The sequence below is a fragment of the Gracilinanus agilis genome, chromosome 1, assembly GCF_016433145.1.
Source record: "Gracilinanus agilis isolate LMUSP501 chromosome 1, AgileGrace, whole genome shotgun sequence".
Taxonomy (NCBI): domain Eukaryota; kingdom Metazoa; phylum Chordata; class Mammalia; order Didelphimorphia; family Didelphidae; genus Gracilinanus; species Gracilinanus agilis.
In genome coordinates, this window is record NC_058130.1 from 56,026,561 (window position 1) to 56,049,659 (window position 23,099).

The following is a 23,099-nucleotide window of genomic DNA, read 5'->3' on the forward strand; positions in this document are numbered from 1 at the left end:
CAAGGACAAAATGAGTTTACTCTTCTTTCCCTTATTTCTCTGCCCTAATCCTTCATTTCTTTTTCCCTAATTAGTATATTTCTTCCTCTCTAGGCTCCTCCTAACTTTCTCTTTTCTTTTCAGTAGTTCCACATACCAACCTCTTCCTTAACTGGTCATTATAAGGGTAGAGAACTTTAGCCCTAGAACTAGATTCAGCCCTAGTCTATGGCACTTGTTCTAGACCAAGGATTGCTTCTATACCATTTGTTTAAACTTCTTTACCCTTCACTAAGTTCTTCCCTAGAACTTGGGACCTTTCAAAGCTGTCCAGAACACTCCAAAAAAACAATTTTATAGTGAGGGCTCTTTTGGCCAGTTACTTCAAGAACTGCCAAACAGAGCAAATTTCCAGCAGAAAAAGAAAATAATTATTCTCTGTAGGGTCAGGCAATACTTTATCAGTCGTTCATCTGAAAAACACATGTAAGGACAAGTATTCTCAATATAGAAGAGAGGAAGAAAAAAATTGCCTGGTTTTAAAATAAAATTTTAAGTCAAACGGATGCCTTTTTTATAATTCAAATTTTGTTTATTTTAAAGGGAAAAAAACCACTCTAGAGATTTGCACTCATCACTCCCTCGACTATTATCAGTCAAGAATTATAGGATCTGTCCTGCTGGCTTATGGGTAGTGTAAACAATTTTGCTAAATTGCTTGGCAGAGTACATATGCAACAAGCATATTAAAATTTGGAACTGACTCTGCCAGAATCAAATCATAGAGCTCCATCTGCATTAGTGTCTAGAAAGAATTAAGAGGCAACTATTTTCATGTAAAACAGAAACAAAATCAAAATCAAAACCAATACATATGGATGATTCTTTTTCATTCATAATTTCAGAGTGTACACAATGAGCTCTGTTGTTGGAGGTCTTTGTTGCTTGTGAACCGTCCTCTATACAATGTAGTGTATTGTTTGAACACTGGAGCAATTTAAGCTTTTTCTATGTATCCAGAAAGTCCCTGGATTTAAATCCAAAGAAACCTGGCACTGCCACAAAGTTGACTTGTTGGTAACAGTTGCTGCCTTTAAGCAAATTGCTTATTAACGCAGAACTAAACTTGTTGCTTACAGGCACTAATTAAGAGACGAATCTCCAAAATGATTCTCTACTTTGTCCTTCCCCAAACTATGCTATTATTTATGTGATATATTTTCTTCCCAGTAAAAACAGACAGGGGAAAAGAAAGTTGATGCGCTCCAATGGAGTAAACTATGGGAATGGAGGTAAAGAAGGAACTCCAAAATACAAAGTAGGATGGAGGAAAGACATTCTCTTGGTAGTTCCTGGCTCTCTTTCATCTTGAAAAGTCCTGGGAATTTAATGTGGATGGACATTATGGAGTTTCCTCTAATCATTTACTCAAACTATTTCAGTGAGCTGTGTTTACTTAACTTCTTTGCAAACAAAAGAGTGAAATGTAAGCCTACTGAAAGATCGTATAAATAGCAGCAAACTAGAGAGGACCTTAAGAAGATAAGTTATATTTTATTTGAGTAAATAAACACCCTTTCAACTACCAGAAATTGGCTCGTTGTTAGGGGCAAAATATAATGTAGACACAATATACTAAAATTAAAACAGCCTACTGAGTTGAGTAGAAACTGATGTTCCAATGCAGGATGGAGGAGGCAAACTGATGGAAATCATTCTTCAGAACTCAACCCAACACATGATTTTTAGGAGGGAAAGAAATGAGCAAATGGAGTTTGTAAAATTACTTTCAGGCTCTGCATTTAATATTAAGCTTCAACTGAATTTTTTGGAATGGATACATGATATCTCTGTCTCTCTCTCTCTCTCTCTCTCTCTCTCTCTCTCTCTCTCTCTCTTTCTCAAAAAAAAAAAAAAAAAAAGGGAATGGTCCTAAAATCGACATTGCCAGGCAAGACTGATACTGTAGGCTAAATAATAAAGTCATGGTGTACTAAATATGTAATACACAATTACAATTAAATAACATCAACAGTCCCCTGCTCTATTTCTGTGTGTCTATATCTATATATAATATTACACATTCTTCCTCATAGGAACTGTTTATACATATATACACAAAATAAATCTGTATCTAATTTTCATCATAACAAAACCCAGTTTCCTGCAACATCCACATGATTAAACAGAACTAAAACTACTTTAAGGGAGTTGAGCCTGCTCATGTGGGGGTGGGGATTTCTTTGGATCTTTCCACATTTTTTTCTCTCTCTCACTTCAACAAATCCAGAGGCCCAGGAACACAGCAATAGCCCACATCTAAACAATAGAGGATGGGGGGGCGGGGGCGCAAGAGGGAGAGAGGGAGGAAGGAAGCCAAGTCTGCTTTCCCAAACAGAGCCATCTGTACACTGCAAGAGATAAACGGCCAAGGGAAATAATCTGGGGACACAGAGGAGAGAGGAGAGAAGAGGAAAGGGTGCAAATTGGTGGGGGAGGGAGCACACGAAGGTCAGCAAAAGAATAACCAAAACTTTAGGGTTCACAAATTGTAAGCAATAGAAACCTCCACTGGCTGGTCTTCCTGCTAGAAGCCTCAGTACTCCTGGCTCACCTGGGCATGTTTTATAAACCCCAACCCCTCCCAGTGGCCTCATTCACATGTACTCACACTCCCAGGGAACAACTATGGGAAGTTAAAATAAAATTAGTTTCCATGGTAAAACAGTTACAGATGTTCTACCTCAGAAGACACCCCTACCCTGCCTGCTCCCCCCAAAATCAAGGCCTCGCCATTGGCTCTGCTGCCCTAGGGGAGCCCAGTCCTACAGACTTCTGCTCTGCTGCCTTTTCACCTCAGTCAGAGCCCAAAGTTCCCCTCGGCTTCCTGATTGCTGAGCTAATTAGAGAAAGAACAATGAAAATGAGACTCCATTACACTGGGAGCTATTCGGAACTGCTCCCCCACCACATAAGAAATCCACTTACTTAGTAAATGCCAATATGACGATCTCAAGTGAGCAACTCCAAAGCCAGGCGGCACTGAAACCCTTGATTATTCTCTTACATGCCCAATCAGCGAATAGTTCTAGAATCTGAGGAACTGAACAGGTTTTCTCAGTGTTCAAGAATACTGTAACATGTGGCTGATTTTTACTCAAGTGACTCCAAGCCCACAGTGAAGAGAAGTTGAAAGCACCATCCAAAAGGCTCTAGGTTCAGAGTTAGAGCCGGGAGGGGAGGTTCCCTACAGGTCTTCATCGACTGGGAATTCTAGAGCCAGAAGGGAAGCTCAGGATGATCCAGTGCCAGGAGTTTTTATGTGTGTGTTTGTGTGTGTGAGAGACAGAGACAGAGAGTGAGAGACAGAGACAGAGAGTGTGTGAAGCTCCCTCTGGCAGTCTGGAGAAGCCAATGGACCCTCTTCTCAGAATACCATTCTTAAATGCACAGGATTACCAAAACTCAGTATTCAAACCCAGTTACCAAAATGTTTTTAAAAACTAAGTTCATGGGTGCCAGAGGTTCAGAACTCCTAATTGAGCGTAACCCCCTCAGATGAGTAACTGACCCCAGAGAAGCAATGAATGCGACTTATTAAAAAGCCACACAAGTAGTGTAAGGGCTGAGATTCAAACATGTGTCCTTTGACTCCAGAGCTGACACTCCTTCCATCATATATCTATGGTATCTAATCCCAACCCCTTAATTTATTGAGAAGATTGTGACCCAATGAGAGGAAATGACTTGCTCAAGGTCACACAGCTTGTCAGAGTAGCAGCAAGGCAGGCACTTGAATGGAGGTCCTCTGTTTCCCATCTATTAGTGCCAAGTTGGCGTGCAAATGTAAGCTGCAGTCATCTTGAAGTAAGTAGATGGACTAACTCTTACTAGGGGACTTTCAACCATTCACTTGTGGTTATTCTACCTGGCATGGGAACAGGGCTCCACCAGAATTAGACTTGCCTCCATTTACAATAATAACAACAATAACAGCATTTGCAGAGCATTTGAGAGTCTGCAAAGCATTTTGCAAACTCATTGGCCCAAAGCAGGTGGAAAAAACTTATCTTGATATGGATGAACTAAGGAATTACCTGTTATTGGTTTTGCTTCATGTTTAATGAAAACCCACAATATCCAAAACTCTATGAAGAACAGAAGAAAGATTCCTCTCCTTTAGAAGTCAACAATTCAAATGTCTGGGGAGGGGGGAGGGAAGCCCAAAAAAGGGCAATTTTTAAAAGCTGATATAATAGATTTGATCTAGTCCGACAGATTCTTTAAGTTCACTCCTTTCAAGGAACACTAATATGAACACACAGGAAAGATGACAAACAAGGAGCCAGGTCACATTCCTAAGTGACCTGGTGCTCGGATGTGTGCCAGAGCAGGGTGTCCAGCCAAGCTCTTCCCAAGTTCTGAAATCCACTCTCTGCTGGTGTCCTTCCTCAGGCAGGGCACAGATCAGAGGCCCCCTCCCACATAAAGCCTTCCTGAGCTGTTGGCATTTCCTCAAAGCTGCACTTACTTATCTCTGTCCATGTTGTATTCTCCCCGAAGCCTAGGCACATGCACACACCCCAGTTGGTAACCTTCATGGGTTGATGGGGATGGTGTTTTTGTCTTGGTATCCCCTGCACCTAGCCCTGAGCCATAGAGAATAGATGAGACCCATAATTTCATTGATCTAAGAAATTCCCAGGGGAGGAAGCTCAACCTACCAAGGCAAGTGAGCAGCTTCTCTGCCAATCAGAGTCTTAAGAGAGGAGCTTCCTAGAACAACACTCTAGAGCATTGATGGGCAAACTACAGCCCATGGGCCACATATGGCCCCCTGAAATGTTCTATCCAGCCCCCCAACATTATTCCTAATCTGACAAATACAATGAGCAGGATACAATACAATGAAATTTTGAAAGTGTTGCCCTAGAAACAGACTGACTGATGAGCATTTCCTTTTCTTTGGCCCCCTCTTTAAAAAGTTTGTCCATCACTGCTCTAGAGTGTGAGAGACCCAAATTAAAATATAATCAGGAAGCAGTTAGGTAGCCAGTGGATAGAGAAGCCAAGCCCAGAGACAGGTGGTCCTGGGTTCGAATATGACCTCTGACACTTCCTAGCTGTGTAACCCTGGGCAAGACACTTAGCTCCCATTGCCTAGCCCTTACCACTCTTCTGCCTTGGAACAGATACTCCGCATCATTTCTAAGAATAGAAGATAGGAGTTTAAATACACACACAATTAGAAAATATTCAACAAAATAAAAATACAATAAAACAGACAATATGTGGTTTTCTAAGTCAATGGCCAGATCCTTAAGTATGATTTAGTGGTTCTCCTTTCTATTTGTATTTGATGCCCCATGTAGACCCCCTGAGAGATTTGGTGACATTCCCAGGGACACACAACTAGTATATATTAGAGGCAGCACCTGAACTCAGAACTTTCTGGGTATGAGGCTAGCTCTCTCTCTAGTCACCATACTATGCTGCTTCTACAGAACCTACCTCTCATGATGTTGTAAGGATAAAATAAGATAATATTTATAAATCAATTTTCAAACATTAAGATACTCTATAAATGCTAATTATTATCAGTTATTATTATTTAAAGAAATGTAATAATGAGAATGAGAAGCAGTATGGTAGTGGATAGAATATAACCTGACCACTCCACTTCAGACACACAGTGGATGTTGGAGTGATTGGAGAAAATCATCAAACCTCTCCATGCCATCAGGAAAGTTTAGGACCTAGAAATATCCACGAGAAGGTGTCCAACTCCATACAAAGAAGTAATTCACCTAGAGGAACCTACTCAGATAAAATCACCAGGTTTACCACAAATTCAAAAGAAATTTGTTTTGAAGATAATGTCATCACAATGACCCTGTGGTGCATAACTAGTACAAGCATTGGTACTCCTATTTTACAGCTTTAGAAACTGAGGCACAGAAAAGTTGAGAGACTTGCCTAAAGTTACACAGCTGGTTCACAGGTCAGGACACAAATTCAGTTCTTCTGACTCTAAGGCCAGCTTTCTCTCTACTATACTATAATTTCCTAATGAGCATTACATGGAAAGGCATAGTTGATAAATTATGCTGTTTTTCTTTTTGGTCCAGGACTAACTGTTGGGTTTCACTGGGGATATTTCAGTAAAAAAATCCCTTAGGCTTCAAAATAAGTGTATCACAACAATGACCAATATTGAAGAATGTTTTGCATGATAATGCACATATAATCTATATCAAATTGCTTACCATCTCCAAGAGGGGAGAGGGAAGGGAGAGAGGAAGACAATTTGGATCTTGTAATTTCAGAAAACTCATGTTGAAAATTATTACATGTAACTGGGAAAATAAAATATCTTTGAAAAATAAATAAATGTATTAGCACAGGTTTAATTTCTTATTCTGCTCACTTATAATGAGAAAGTTCAGTTGCTGGATATTATCATGGACATATTTCTCTCTCCTTTAAGCCTTTCCCCAGCTGCCCTTTCTTTTCTACCTACCCACCCCCTCAAAACACTCCAAAATCACACATTTTGATTAATTTTCTCATTTTCTTTTCAGTTCTTCTATCCTTGGTTGAACTGAAATGGAAAATACAAAGAAGGCAAGGTCCAAGCAACATATAGAGAAGAAAACTATTCTCTACCCAATCCAAGAAAAAATTTCTTCAAGATTAAATTTCAGAAAGATCTTGACTAAAAAAAGAACAAAGAACTGGCTAAATAAACCTAATAGTTTTAGAATTAATAAGAAGGAATGGAGAAAGCTTGAGGAAGAATGAGAGGAGCCAGATCCCTTCAATTTTTCTGGATAAAGATTATAGTTTCTTTTTATTAGTGCCCAGAACAAACAGAATTTACACAAAATAAGACAATAAAAATAACTTATCAGGAAAACCCTAACTTTTTTCTTAATCCTCTGACTTATACAGACAAATGCTACATATTCTCATTTAAAAAGAGACGTGGAAGTTGCCTCCAGTAGGAACTGAAATCAGACCATGCCTAGGGACTGCCATACTTACACTATAGGAAAACAAAGTAAAGAAGAGCCCTTCGGCTACAGATCACAGTTACAGAATGACTTTCCTGAACTTGGTGGGTGAGCTCAAGTATCATCCTCAATGGAACCTCATCACCAAAAAGATCTATTCAATACACACAACCTAACAGTGACCCTAAGTACTCCATTGGAACCTGGAGCGGATCCTGGGTTCTTAAAGGCAATGGCGGCAGAGCAAAAGCAAAAACAATGGGCAGGTCCTAACCTAGCTGGAAGGATTTCCTCTGACAGGCCCAGATCAGTCTACCTAAGTTTGGGGAGGCTCATCACCAGAGGGCTTATCATCGGGTAATTATAAGTATTTTACAAAGACAATCTACCTAGGCCTAGAGGAGTCTTGACCTGCTTCAGTAGGAGGAGTGTCTACACTGACTAAGTCAGGTATCCTGGAAGAAATCACAAAGTCTGGCAAGGAAAGTCGGTGCCCATCTCCAAAAATCACCCTTTGGGGTCCAATGCAGCTGTGAGCAGTGTTTATACTGAATAAACCACTGGGACATAAACAGCTCACTATAAACACCACTCACATTTTGCTTTGCTTTTCTTCATTTCCTGTGTGTTTATTTTGGTGTTAAATAATGTTAACGTTCATAATAAGGAAAATAGTAACAGATGTTTAAACTAAACAGACTATATGGCCTATTATCTCCTGTTTCCCATACATCTATTTTACTTTCAAAATCAGAGTCTCTTCAAAGTAAGAGGGCACAAAAGAAAATTCTATCAGGGACTTCCCATTACAGACAAAAAAAAAAAACCAACCAATTCAAGGCCCTCCATCAGCTTAGCCTCCCCATAGCCAGCTGGAGGCATAAAATATTCATCAGATATCAGCTTTCCTAACAATATTGGGACTCATCTAAAGGGTTGACAGCTATGTTGTACGTCTATTTTTCTTTTTCAACTTTATTTATGCTTTAGTAGAGGATCATTATCCAGTGGGGGCAGGGAAAAGCGAAACAAAAGTTTGTGTTCATCATCTTACTGAAGAAGAAAAAAGTTTCAAAAACAAACTACAGTGTATTAAGATACCAAGGAAACAAGATGGATCACTTACTGCTTACACCATTCTTTAGGTCTGCCCTGTAATCTGAGCGCTTAAAAGGCAAGTCAATACTTTGTACAGCAGATTCAAAGAAAGCTTTTCACTGAAGTACTCCAACCTACAGTAAGCAGGCAAAGGAGAGGATTTCTAATTCCAAAAAATCAGATCTTCTCCCACAAGAACAAAGAAAAACAACTCACTCAGGCAAGCACTTTGTGTTTTATGTTTTCAAGGGAGGAAGGACTGCTCTGTGATTGGTTTTAGGCAAAAGAGGCCTAAGACCTTTTCCTTCGGAATATTCCCAGCATGTGATCTGAATTCATCGAATCCTCCAGTGGGTGAGTCTCCTCCCCACTCCAACCCCCATGTCTTCCTTTTCCAAGAGAAATGCTAACTTTTAATTTCTAAAAGAACATGGAAAATGCTCCTCCTGAAAATGCACTGTTTGTATGTGGTTACAACAAAAACACTCCGACTGCCAAGCCAAATTCCCTCAGTGGTGCCTTCCTCACCACTCGAAGTCAGGCCATTACCTCCTCTTCAAATTGCACGTAGATAATGCCCATTACAGAAAGAGACTGCTCCCTTTTACTACATATAACCAGAAGCAATTTTAACTGTACTAGACAGTAAAAAGGAAATGCCATTAGAATCTGGGCTGAGTTTTTTGGTTAGTTCTTTCCCCTCCTAAAAATCTTTTACATTTTAAAACTTGAGTTTTCTGGGGTGTTGTGTGTAATTATTTCCACAAGAGACCAGAATGTGGGGGAGTGGGGAGGGTGGGGAGGGGAAACATCCTTCAGTGTCAGAATCCTCTCAAAGCTGTACAGGAAATGAGAAATCAAACAAAGGGCCAGTCTGTACTATCTAACATGGGTGCCCTACCAGTCCTCCAAAATGAATGGCAAAATTCTTTATGGGTTTGCGCCATCACTCCGTTAAAACAAAAACACACTGTAACTTTTTGTTCTCAAACATAGGCAGATTTTTTTTTTTAACAATTCCCGAGTTCTGGAAGGCCTAAAAATACTATATACTATAAAGAACAAATACTGGAGCCCTACCATACTGTGGTATAGAACATCTCCTCCCCCGTTTAAACGACTTGTACTTCGATATAGTGTTCTTTGTTCACAAAATAAGGGCTAAGAGCAACAACAAAACCCGGTGACCCCTCCCCCCACAAGCCCCCTATACACACTCCCGTAAAAGTACTACTGACATCACTGCCCATAGGGAACAGTCAGGCTGGAGCAGGCACCCAGCAAACTTTCCCAAGGAACATTTCAAACAAGTTCCCTCTTCAATGCCAGCTTAACATTGAAGACAACTTTGTTGCCTCGGAAAGAATAAACGGACAGACATTTTCCCAAACCCTTGAAAGCCCGGCGACAACAAACAGCAACAGCCACCCCCAACAAGCCAATGTTATTAGAATACTAATCGGAGGGAGGCGCCTCCCCCGACCGGGCAGCCAGCTGACAGACAGACAGACAGACAGACAGACAGGCAGGCAGGCAGGCAGACAGACAGAACGAGCAGGTCAGTTTCTCGGAGGTGCCCGGGTGGGCGGTATCTATCTACCTTCGTAGCACAGAATGCCAATATTGTTGTTCATCTTGTCCAAGTACTGGTAGTTCAACAGGTCCATCTTCATAAATAGCATTTATCGGGCTTAGCAGAGAGAACCAGCTTGTTTGCTTTTGCCCCAAAACGGTAAAGAGGATTCAAAAATCAATTATTGCTCAGGAGCGCCTGGCTCTTTTTATTAACTTCACACGAGGAAAAAAACAAACAAACAAACAAAAAAAAGCAAGAGGTCCAGCCTCAAGCTATCAAAATAAAGTCTGTAAAAGTTTAAAAAGTTAAAAAGGAAAAAAGAAAAAAAGAAAAAAGCACGCACACAAAAAGAAACCTCAAAGCAAGCACATACACTAAACCCCTCAAGGGTTTATTTGGAAGCTGTATGTGTATCGTTATCCTTGCCTTAGAATTAAAATACAGTTTCAGAAGTCTTTACGAATCTTTCTTCAAATTAAAAAAGCATTAAAAAAAAAAAAAGGCCAAAAAACGAGGCACATTTCCTAGGACAAAGACACGCTAGTTTTCCTCACAGCCCCGCTGCAAGTTAACTGCACTGACATGCTGGCTATGCTTGGTATGACTCGTATGTAAACTAGCTTCCTCTTTCTAGCAGGAGGGAAGGACTGAGCATGCTCACTGAATCCCTGGAGCTCTTCAAATGTCAGGGATATTTTCTGCACAAGATCAGGCTCTAAATGTATTGAGTGTTTGAAAGAAAGAGAAGGAGGAGAAGGAAAAGAAAGAGGGAGGAAAAGGAAGAGAAGGAGGAGAGCCTTTAGAGAAGAAGCCATGTCAGAGGCTCTCAGGAGAGGACGATGGCAGCCCTGCCACTGCAAAATTAAGGAAAAAACAATAACAAGGACTTCTTTGCCCAAGAAGAGATAAAAAGTAAAAAACCCCAAGTCTATCTTGCAAGCAACAGAAGGATTTCACTTTTGGAAAGAGTTTGACTTCAATTCTTAAGCTCCAAAAACATTCTAAGAGTTCATTATTTCTGAACTTAAATTTCCTATACTCTTTCTCAGCTTATAACTTCCATTTGGCATTATAATATTTTTATAATAATTAGGGTTTTCCAAAAAGTCTTAGAGCAACTTTTAAGCTTTATTTTGCTTAGAACTGCATAAGTATATTTGTAACAACTTCTACCTATAATTATATATTATTTTTGTTATATCAAATCAGTTGGTTTTCTTTATGTTCTTGTGAGGGAGGATCTGGTCCTTTTTGAAGCTAAAAATTCCCTCCTTATCTACTTATTGTAGGTTGGAGTGTTTCAGTGAAAAGTTTCCTCTGAATCTGCTACACAAAGTTTTGACTTGCTTTTTAATTCCTCAGATTACAAGGCAGACCTAAAGAATGATGTAGTAAGTGACAGATAGATACATCTGTATATATACACACACATACATATTTGCTGAATATTTTATCTGTTAACTGACTGGATCCTAAAAACCACCATACAAGGGAGGTTAAAAACCTAATCAATTTTACAGATAAGGAAACTGATAGTTAAAGGTAGAGGGACTAACTTGTTCAAGAGTATAAAATTAGTTTATAAAACTACAAGTAACACTAGCACTAGTAACTAATATCGTTACTAGAATCTATCTCCTGGTTTCTAATCACCTGTTTGTTCTGCTGCAACAATATTACAGAATATTCAGAATTTAAACTTTTAAAAAGTCTGACATTAAGGAAAACCCTGTTTTAAAGTCAAAAATAACCAAAACTTATTTTTCTTATTTCATCTCTCCATAATACAGATGGTGACCTGTTATCTTTGTATTCTAACCAACTTTGTATTCCAGATTCATTTGAATTCAGTTGCTTAAAGACAGAGCAGAAAACTACCTCTTTATAAACATATATGTGTGTATATATTAATACATAGACATATATAAAACATATATAATACAATATAACCAAGGTTCCCATCTTATGAGGAAACTGAGGGTCTGAGATGTTCAGTGACTTGCCCAAAGCTAGGCAGGGTCATGCTGGGATATGAACAGCATGTCCTTGGATTCCAAATCCTCCATTTTGTAGTCTGATGATGAGTTGAATTGTGGATCAGAAGCATCTGATTAAGGCCCAGTGGTTCCCAAACTTTTTTGGCCTACCGCCCCCTGTCCAGAAAAAATATTATTTAGCCCCCTGGAAATTAATTTTTTAAAATTTTAAGAGCAATTAATAGGAAAGATAAATGCCCCTGTGGCCATCACCGCTCCCCTGGATCGCTGCAGCACCCACCAGGGGGTGGTAGCATCCACTTTGGGAATCACTAGATTAGGTTATCTCTTTCTGAGAGAGTTAGGAGCCCTGGCTCTAGTTTCTCAGTATTTTGAGGAAAGAAGGACAAAGCAGAGTCCTTACTTTTCAGTCCCACATCTCTGAAATTTTGAGTCATGTTCTCCACTTAGTCTTTCAAGTCTATGTGCCATTATTCATGTCACCCTCCCATTCTTGGAATGGGTTCTTCCTCATTTCAATCTCTTGTCTGTTGCTGTCTTCAAGGCCCATCTGAAGTGTTTTTCTCCTGTGAAGCATTGCTCCTCCCTCCCCAAAAAACCTCAAAACCCAACTTGACAACTGATCTCTCTCCTCCAATTTCTCAGTTTACTCTGCTTGTGTCTCTGCTTCACACTTCACACACACACACTTTACTCTCCCCCCTTGTATCAGTTATTTGTGTGTATGCCTTTCCCCCATGAAGCCGGAAATTCCTTGAGCAAGACCTGAAATCTCTCTTTCTAACATAAGCACCAGATACAGTGTGCCATACAAAATGGGTATTTCATGCATGTCTATGTTTAATTATAGATGCTTTAAGCCATTAGTTCTTTCTGCATCATTATTACTATAGACTATGTATGTGTGTGTGTGTGTACACACACATATTTTGGGAACACACGATAGAGCGGTGATTTCTTCAGTTTAGGGGATTCTCTCCTCTGAGATTGATAATGAAGATCGTTTTAGTCTTGCTAGGGAATTGCCTGAAGCACAGAGAAATGAAGAGTCTGCCCCAAGGGTCACACAGGTAGTAATCCCTAGAAATGGGAGGGAAAGCTGGGTGTCCCTGATCTCAAGTCCAGCATTCTGGCCAATCCTTTGCCCTTCTGCTGTATATATATATTATCAATAACATAGAAGCAAACTGTTGTACATATTTACAAACAATGGCTAATAGGTGATAGGCTCTCAGAAAATATTTTGACAATTTTAAAATATGGGTAAAGTAACTCAATTGAAGATTCTTCTTGAACATTAAAATAAAAGTATCCCCACACATCCAAGAACTAGCCTGGAAGTTAGAAGGTCCTGGATTAGATTACTATCTCTGAGAGATACCAGTTGTGTGACCCTGGACAAGTCACTTACCTCCTTTCTCTACTGCAGGTAAATTTCTATAACCAAACGGTATATCTGTTGTTCCTCAATCAGGGTACTCAATACCAATGAAGCCCCAGATCTACACATTCCCCAACCCCTAAACAAATAAACCCCAAACTCAGGACTGAATGAAATAAGCATGTTATTGATACAATACATCCCTCAAATTTATATGGGATTTTCCTTGGATAGTCTCATTTTTACATTAGAAATGGCATTGGTTGTTATAAAATTGAAACCAATTAGAGGCAGCTAAGTGGCACAGTGGATAGTGAGTGCTCAGTGCCTAGAGTCAAGAAGAATCCATTCAAATTCTGATTCAGATACTCACTATGTAGGGCTAGGGGCTTACTCACTTTGAGTCCCCTTTGCCTCCTCCTTAAAATGGGGGTAATAGTAACACCTACTTCCCAGGGCTGTTGTGAGAATAAGATGGGATATTAGTAAAGCCCTTTGCATAGTACCCAGCAAAGAGGTATTATATAAATACTAGTTAGCTACCTAGTGACAGCAGCAGCAGCAACAATAGAAACAGCAAGATAAAAGAAGCAATAGAAATTTAAAATTCTGCAAGTGAAAATTTAACATCATAAGTCTTAATAGTTAAGAGTCCTCAGATATCATTTAGTTGGATTATCACTTTTCAGATGAGAAAATTGAGGGCCATAGAGACTAAATGGCATGCCTACTGTCACCCAGGTGAAGGAGAGGCTAAGAAATGAATCTAGGTCTTGAGACCCCAAATCCAAGCCTCTTTCTACTTTGCCAAGATCACAAATCATAACCTTGCTTCCTGTTTTATCAGTTCTGTTAACAGAAGAGTCTCTGATTGATCTGTAATATGTCAATTAAACACAAAAAAATATTCACTAGGGCTTTTGGAAGGACTAGAAGAAAGCTTGGAGATAACTTCTGAATTATTAAAATAAGTATTTTATCTTCTTTAGGTTTTTGATATATTTATGAACTATAAACAAACATCACCCTAGAAACTTCTGAAAGTAATTTTTGAACAATTTTCTAGTGTGCTGCCAACATTCCAGTTCTCACTCTGATTGGATAGCTCCTCCCCAAACCTCCATTTTGGAAGGTAACCAGGCTGTCATGTTTTCTTCTTGGCCACATCCCTGGCCAGGTTTACTATTATGCTCCTCACTCTTTGACATTTGTCTTCCTTTGGCATATTATCTTCCTTCATTAAAGTATAAGCTCCTAGAAGGAAATACCTTTTTTTTTTAAAAATATTCCCAGCACTTAGCAGTGTGTCTAGAACATATTAAGTCAGTAATAAATGTCTGTTGACTGACTGGCTGACCTTTTATATGGGAGCAGTTGATAGAATAGGAAGTATCATTGCAACTTCACAGAAGTACCTGGATTCAGTTTTTATGGGAAGAAAATGCAGAATATTGCAAGGGTCATGGAATTTACTAATATTTAATTAATAAGCCATTAATCACAATAGCAAAAGATAAGGAGTGACTAGATTTTACTGTGCACCAGAGGAAGGCATGGACACAATGGAAAAATAATACAGCCATTGAAGTACTGAGGGAGATGGAAAGGGCACCAGAGATATACATCCAGTGACCTAGGTTTCTAGACATAATTCACTTCTTGTGTGACCCTGGGCAAGTCATTTGGCCTCTAGGGGAGGGGTGGCTCAGAATCCTCATTTGTAAAATAAAAGGATTGGATTAGATGACCACAATGGTTCCTTCTAGCTCTCAAGAACTCTCTAAAGTAAAATATTTAAATAGCAGGTCTCTTTTATTGTTCACTAATAGGGAGGGGCTAGATATAGGATCATTGTGGCTCTCGTGGTTTAGTCACAACCAGCTCTTGGTGACCCCATAGGGATTTTCTCGGCAAAGATACTGGAATAGTTTGCTATTTCCTTCTCCAGCTTATTTTACAGATGAAGAAACTGAGGTAAAAAGGGAGAAGTGACTTGTCCAGGGTCACACAACTAATAAGTGTCTGAGGCCAGATTTGAACTCATAAGAGGATTCTTACTAACTTCAAACCCAACATCCTATCCACTGTGCCACCAATTTTCTCCTTTTAAGGGTATAAATATCAAATCATTACTCATCCCACTACTCCCCAAACTGAGCTTTCCTTTCTGGTTAGCCTCCAATGAATGGCCACCATTCTTCTTTCTCCAACAAACACTTCTATAGCAAGCTCATTCTCTACACTGCACTTTTTGCTCAGATCTGGAATGCTTCGTTCTCTTCTTCATTTATCTAAATTTTGTTCATTTGTTTTGAAGAAACAGCTGAAGGGGGAAGAGTGAAGCCCATACTAACTTGTGTCATGGATATAGTCCCAGACTTGGAGTCAGAAGGACCTGAATTTAAAATCTGCTTGAGACACTTCCTAAGTAGGTAAGCTTGGATAAATTGGTTAACCTTAGGCTTAGGCTGTTTCCTTATCTGCAAAATGGGGCTAATAATAGTAGCTACCTTACAGAGTTATTTGGAGGCTCAAATGAGATGATATAGGTAAATCATTTTGTAAATCTCAAAGCATTAGCTATCATTATTAGTATTATTACAATTATCATTATAAACCTTGGCAAGGATTAGAATCTAGACATAACCAATCAGCACTTCTATAATTGCACAAACTGTCCACTGATTGTTTTATAAGAGGTTTCTTTCTCCTTAATTAGAATATAAGCTTCTTGAAGAAAAAGACTGTAGCTCTTTTTTTCTTATGATAGTTAGCACTATATGCATAAAAAATGATCAATAATAATAGCTAGCATGTAATATATCTCATCTGATTTTCACAACCTCATGAAATGGGTATTATTATGGTTCCCCATTTTACAAATGAGGAAATGGAAACAAAGAGCTTAATAGTCAAGAGGTTAAGTGTCATACAGCTAGTAAGCTTTGGGAGCAAGATTTGAACTCAGGTCTTTCTGAGTTCAAGCCTCAACACATTTACTGTTGCCTGTAAATAAGTACTTGTGGACTACCACTAGTTCTCAACTAAAAGAAGACAGGAATTACTCAATTAAAATTTTCTACCCACCAGTTTTTACCTTCCTAAAAGTTTTTATAACTGTGTATTAATCAGATTCTGAAAATCATTCATTGCACGGAATTTGTTTTAAAAATGATGAGTTGAAAAAAAGATAAGATATTCACATAATTCTGAAGAAAGGAAAATTCTGAATGTTAAAGGTAATTGCTGCTTCAAAAGAACCTGGAAGGAAATAAAACCCTAACAGTCCAGGGAGCTCAGTTTCCCCTTTGATTCAAAAGCTTTCCTTTTTTTTCCAGAAGCAAAGGAAGCTAGCTTTTAGGCATTCTAGTAAAAGTCCATTCTCTTTAACATAAAATTTTGAAAAAACTGTCTCAAAATGAATCAAGAATAATAAATGAAATTTTTTCTCATAGGGAAAGCAAATATATTTCACTTTATACATTTGCTTTTTAAATTGACTCCTTACCCATCAGGTGAATATACATTAGGAGTCCATCAGACTCAAACACCTTCAGAATTTACATATATATGCATATGTTTATGTATCTCAGCAAAAAAATACATATGTAATAATAATTCTGTTTACAAACAGAATAATTATTCTTGCTTAGTGGTAGGGTAAAAAGAAAGGAGAGACAGTTTACACATTTAAATCATTCCTTTGAAGTACTGGTTTAAGGAACAGAAACAGTCTAGAAGCTGGATTTTTTTTTTAATTCAAAACTGAAGGATAAAATGACAGTCTGAAAAATATATTTGTTTAAGAAACGAGAAAAATCACACTTCTTCCTATGCAAACAAGGAACTTTTATAAGCAATTAATGTTCTACTATCATTGAGAATGATCCCCAAAAGTCGTTTCAACTGGCTCTTCCTTTCATTACTGGGCTCAGCTCCACTGTCCATCTATCTAAGATATACGGACTTATGGGCTTTCCATCCAAACTCAGCAGGTCCTAGCCTAGGCAACAGGTCTTCTTTCTCTTCTTGGTTTATTTTTCTGTGTGGATTGCATAGTCAAACTTTTTTGAATGGTTGTTAAGCTCTTCTTAGGAGGGTCTCAGGTATTCGAGGGTGAGACATCAAGATGTCACTACAATGTCTGTTACATATAGGAGTATCTGGGGGAGGGGGTGCTCCCATTAGTAGAAAACTAGGTGGCCCAATGCATAGAGCATTAGATCTCAGGAAGACCAGAGTCAAATTGCACTCAGACATTTACCTGCCATATAAGCCTGGACAAATCAACTTAACCTCTCTTTCTACTTCAGTTTCTTCATCTGCAAAATGGAGATAATGGGACCTACCTCCTAGGACGTGTGTGTGTGTGTGTGTGTGTGTGTGTGTGTGTGTTTTGAGGGATGGGGAGGGGAATAACATTCACGATATGCTTTGCAAACTTTAAAAGCAAAATAAACCCTAGTTATTGTTATTATTTTTAGGAAAATATATACCAATTTTAAGGATCCCAATCTGTTCCCTAAAACAAAAAATCAATATTCTGACAATGATGCTATGTGGCTTCAGATTATGAAAAACCACAATCTTCACAATCAAAGGGAGAATGGGCACAAAGTGGGCAAAACTAGATTAGGCCATGATCAACAATGACCTCTGTAAAAGAATAGCAAAATTCATCTGGGAAATATCAGATTTAAAAAATGGAGGTGTGAGGGAAACTTATAATTAGTGTAGTGTTTCTACCAAGAGACATTAAAACAGGTAAAGGAAGGTCTTCAGTACATTGGCTGAATCCTTGAGGATTTATGAGACACACATCAAATAAATTCCCTAAAATATGCAAATACCAGAGCATACTATCTCCTGGGTCATCTGTCTACTCCTCTACCCATTATGGATATCTCCTCCATTTTAAATAATTTAGGATGAAATGATGCTAAATGCAAATAGTATGTGTAAAAACATACAGCATTAAATGATATCTTTATTATTCATGAAATCTTAATGCTTATAAGGTAATATACTTTTAATGGCTATTAAATGGCTTGTATCATATGATTAACTATTTAATATGATACTAATTGTATTAAAAAGCCAAATAAGTGTTTTTTCTTTAAACTATTTCCATCAAAAGCTTGAACTTTCAGTACAACAGCACCCCCTCGAGGATCCTTACAACTTGCACGGATCCCATGAAGCCTTTGCCTCATAATCTTACCTTTGCTCAACTGATTTTTCTTTTAAAAATTGATTTTTTTCATCTCAAGGTATTTTAGAAAAAGATTGCTAACGAAAAGGTGAACTTTGAAAAACTAAAGTGTGAGCATCAATAACTATTGACTTTAGCAGGAGGGCAGCTAAAGAGTGCTGGATTTTCAGTGTGACCCTGAACAAATTGCTCGATCTCTCTGGACCTCAGTTCATAAATGGCTCACTAATTTTTGATTTATTCAATTCATTTGGAGACAAGAAGGACTACTGAAGTCAATGAGGGATATGTTGGTGAGATGGACCTTGCCATTCCCATGATGTGTACACTCAAGGTCCCAAACTAAAAGAAGTTGGGTGGTTTCTCCATACTCTTGCGTCTATGCCTGCCTCCCTAAGCCATGTGCCATAAAAAAAATTATCTCCCCTGTCAGAAGTAGTACTAGTGTAAGTAACCTACAGCCCAAAGCTCAGTCTGTTCCTTGGGTTTTTCATAACCAGAAACCAAAGGTGACTGTGACTTTCAAGTTTTGGAATGAAGCAATTCTTACCTGTCATTAGCCCCATTGTTTTGTTTTGTTTTTTTTAAACCCTTACCTTCTGTCCTGGAGTCAATACTGTGTATTGGCTCCAAGGCAAAAGAGTGGTAAGGGTAGGCAATGGTGGTCAAGTGACTTGCCCAGGGTCACACAGCTGGGAAGTGTCTGAGGCCAGATTTGAACCTAGGACCCTCCATCTCTAGACCTGGCTCTCAATCCACTGAGCTACCCAGCTGCCCCCAAGCCCCATTGTTTTTACATGAACTAAAGCAAAAGCCTTTTAACTGGTCTCAATCTCCAGTCTCTTCACCCTTCAATCCATTTTATAGTCTCTACTAAATAATCTTCCTAATTCAAAGGTAGGATCACATTCCACAAAAATCTAAATAGTACTCCATAGCTTACCCTAAAAGAGCAAGCTTGGCATCTAGTGCCCGTTTTAATTTGGTTCCAAGTTCTGTTTTCATCTTTATTTCATCATGCTCTTGCCCTGTCCCCTCAAAACCTAGGCGTTATCACTCCTTCCTCATTACCTGTATCTAATAATTTAGATCTCTGCCTTCAAAGTCTAATGATCTAGTAGGAATGATTGAACATGTGTACAGATAAATGTTAGAATATTATAAAAGAGTGCCTTCATTGCACTGAAATCAGAGGAAATCTTGCAACCAGAGACATAAAGGGTCTATGGAGTTGGTAATTGAACTGGGTCTTAAAGGACAGGATAATAGAAGGTATTCTTATGATCAATTAATCCAGCCCAAACTTTCTCCTCTCTTCCAGTCTTGCATCTTCGACTGCTAGCAATAGGGTGGACAAATCAGTTAATAATTGAACTGGATAACCCACAGACATTTTAAATGCAAGATGTCCAAAACTGAACTCATTTTCTCCTTTGATCCCTCCCCCTTCCTAACTTCCCCATTATTGCTGAGGGTCTACCAGACTCCTAGTCTCCCAGGCTTGAAAGATGAGTGTCATTCTCAACTCTTCACTCATCCTCCCTCCCATTTTCCTGCATCACCACCAATATCAAGTCAGCTGCCATGTTCTGGCCATTTTGCTGCAAACATTTTGTTCCAAACATCTCTCGTATGTGCCCTCCTCTTCTCTGGCAGCACTGCCACCCTCGTTGCCTTCATGACTGGACTTCCTTGGGATTTGTCTCCCTATCTCAAAACTCTCTCCATTCCAGTTTATTCTCCATTCTACTCAGTCAAATCTATCTTCTTAAAGTTTAGTCTGACAATGCTACTCCTCTATTTAATCAATGGCTCCCTATCACCTCTAGGATCAAAAAGAAAAGCCTCTGGATGGCTTTTGAAGAAGCCTTTCTTGGATCCTGTGCTTCTCTGAATTCCTGATATTTGTTGTTCTATAGCATACAATAATATTCCATTTCATTCAGATATGATAATTTACTAAGCCAGTGTCCAATCCACTTAATTTCTAGTTCTTTGCTACCACACACACAAAAGTTGCTATGAATGTTTTGGCACATATTGGCTCTTTCTTTGTTTTCATCTTCCTGAGGCCCATGAGCCCCTTCATTTTTCTTCTTACCATTGAGAAGATGGGCTTTTTGGTCAAAACATTTGAGCTCAAATCTTACTATGTGACTTGAATAAGTCTTATGCCTTAGTTTCCTTAAGTGAGGGAGCTAGAAGCGATCATCTTTAAGCTGTCTTTCAGGTCTAAACCATAAGGGTTTGTTTTTCCCCCCCATAAGATGAAATGTAATAGGTATAAAAGCAGTCTTACATGGAATCAAAACATCAATCACACAAATATAGAATGGGACACACAGAGCTAAATGACAGGTCATATGAAATAGACTTGAAGGTTTTAGGGGCCTGCAAACTCAGTGAGCTAACCAGTCAGTCAACAAGCAGTAAGTACCAGATAATGAATTTAATTCTGGAGATGGATTCAAAGGAAGGCCCCCCTCCAAAAAAGTCCCTGTTCCAATGATCTTGCAGTCTAATGGAGGAGATAACCTACAATACAGGCAGGACAAACTGGAGCTAATCTTAGGGAGAAAGCATTAGCATTAAGGAGAATCAGGAAAAGCTTATAGAAAGTAAGCTTCTGTCTGGGAGCAGAAGAAAACCAGAAGGTAGGCTGGAAAATAAACTTTTGTCCTAGGAAGAAAAGGAGCTGTCAAAGCTGTGGGGAAGGTAAGAGAAAAGTCCAAAGTCCCTCTTCCTATCTCTGCCCCTACAAAGATGTAGTGTGGAAGCCAGGAGAATGCTAAGGCAGAGAAAGAGTTCTGAACTGGAAAGGAAAAGATCTAGTTCTCATTCTGCCACTGTGGCCCCCCAAAAGGAACATTCTTGCCTTCAGCTTCCTCATTCACAGTATCTGATAACCTTCAAAAGAGAATTAAACTTAGAGTTGTCATTGGGTCAATGGCCTTAAAAATCTGGTGAAATAATTTTTTCCCAAAGTCTCACACAATCCCTTCCAGACTCAGACATTCAATGGTTTGGATTTTTCCTGGAATGAATAGTAGTAGTAGTAGTAGTAGCTAACATTTATATAGTACTTTAAGGTTGTAAGGTATTTTGCATATACTATTTCATTTGATCCTCAAAATGACCCTGGAAAGGAGTTTCTATTGTATTTCCCATTTTACAACAAAGGAAATTGGGACAGATGTAGATTAAGTTAACTTCCCACAACTAGCAACCAAAATAGGATTCCAACTCCAGTCTTCCTAACTCCAAGTACAACATGAATTTGGAAGGCATTGTGTAAGAAAGTGGGAAAAATATTTCATTTGGATTTCAGTTCATTGCCAATAATTATGTTAAAGACTATTCCCTTCTGGGAAGAATTTATAGGTTATAAATGAATCTTCTACAGATTTTCTGTATCTGATTCTAGAATCCTAGGAGTGCTTTGTGCCTACCGCATTTTTTGTCAGATAAAATTGAAGCCTATCTTCACTCCCAATCCACCTCTTGATGATGGAGGGATGTTCATAAATGCTACATATTGTACTTCTTTTTAGACTTTTAAAAATATATTTATCAGTTATGCTGATTTCTTTTTCTTTTTTATGTTTTTAAAAATATTATTTATTATATTGGATCCTCTCTGGGATGGAGAGATATATAAGGGAAATTATAATATTTTTAAAAGACCAATAAAAACATTAAAAAAAAGAAAAGAAATAAAGGCTGTCCTCTTCCTCTACCCAATAGGCATTTATTGGTTTGAATGTTTGTGCAAGAGCTAGAGATCCTGTTAACCACATTTGTAGAAACTTAGGAACAGAATTAAGTGACTTTTCCAGGGTCACGAAGCTAATAAGTATCTGAGGCCAGATTTGAACTCCTTACTCCCCACTCTGTGCTCTATCCATTGTGGCCGCCTAGCTGCGCAAGAAAAATAATCACTCCCCTGCTAAACTGCCATTAACATCTATTCACTAGATATCCAAAACCCTCCATATAACCTAGATCCAATCTAATTTTTCATCCTTATCTCACCTCTCCCTTTAACCTATATTATGGTCTAGCCCAGGGGTCGGCAATGTATGGCTCTGGAGCCATATCTGGCTCTTTTGAGGGCCAGGTATGGCTCTTTCTGCAGGAGCCATAAAGTCCATTTTTTTTTTCAGGCACTGTTATAGGAGCTGCACTGTGAGCATTGCACGGCTCTCACGAAATTACATTTTAAAAAACGTGGTGTTTCTGGCACTCACGGCCAAAAAGGTTGCTGACCCCTGCTCTAAACGATCACCCTAGTGCAAATATCAATAATATGGAAATAGGTCTTGATGAATGACACATGTAAAACCCAGTGGAATTGTGCATCAGCTATGGGAGGGAGGTGGAAGGAGGGGAGGGAAAGAACATGAATCCTGTAATCATGGGAAAATGCTCTAAATGAATGAATTAATTAAAAATGTAAAAAAAAATTTAGGAGTTTGTTAGTCCATTTCAATGAAAAATTCATCAATTATACCTCAACTTTACTCAAACTCTTTTGAATGGTCATATAACCTTTTTATTTTCCAGTCCCTCCCTCTCCTCCCCACACCATAGAAGGCATCATCCTACAAATAGTTATGTATTGTATCTTTCATGTTTTCATTTTTCAGTTCATTTTCTAGAGATAAATGTTCACAAGTTACTCTTCAAGTATTAAACCTGTAGCTGTATATAATGTTTTGTTTGTTTTTGTTTGTTTCTACTTGTTTCACTCTTCACACAACAGACTGCATTGTGTTTATGTGTGCATCTTTACTGCAAACACTGCAGGCAGGGATAGCATCTTGTGCTTAGCCCTCTGAGTGCC

At 38.7% G+C, this 23,099-nt stretch overlaps 1 protein-coding gene across 3 annotated transcripts in view; it reads right to left on the reverse strand.

Annotated features, from left to right (window-relative positions):
• Window positions 1–23,099, reverse strand: part of VGLL4 (vestigial like family member 4) — a 162,390-nt gene that overhangs the window by 85,894 nt on the left and 53,397 nt on the right. For 2 of the 3 annotated variants that reach the window (XM_044666054.1, XM_044666136.1), the window contains exon 1: window positions 9,691–9,870. The exons of the other annotated variant lie outside the window; for it this stretch is intronic. In XM_044666054.1, coding sequence (XP_044521989.1) covers window positions 9,691–9,772 — 82 coding nt within the window. In that variant the 5' untranslated portion in view covers window positions 9,773–9,870. Of the gene's footprint in view, window positions 1–9,690; window positions 9,871–23,099 lie in introns of those variants that run through there. 3 annotated transcript variants of the gene reach the window in all.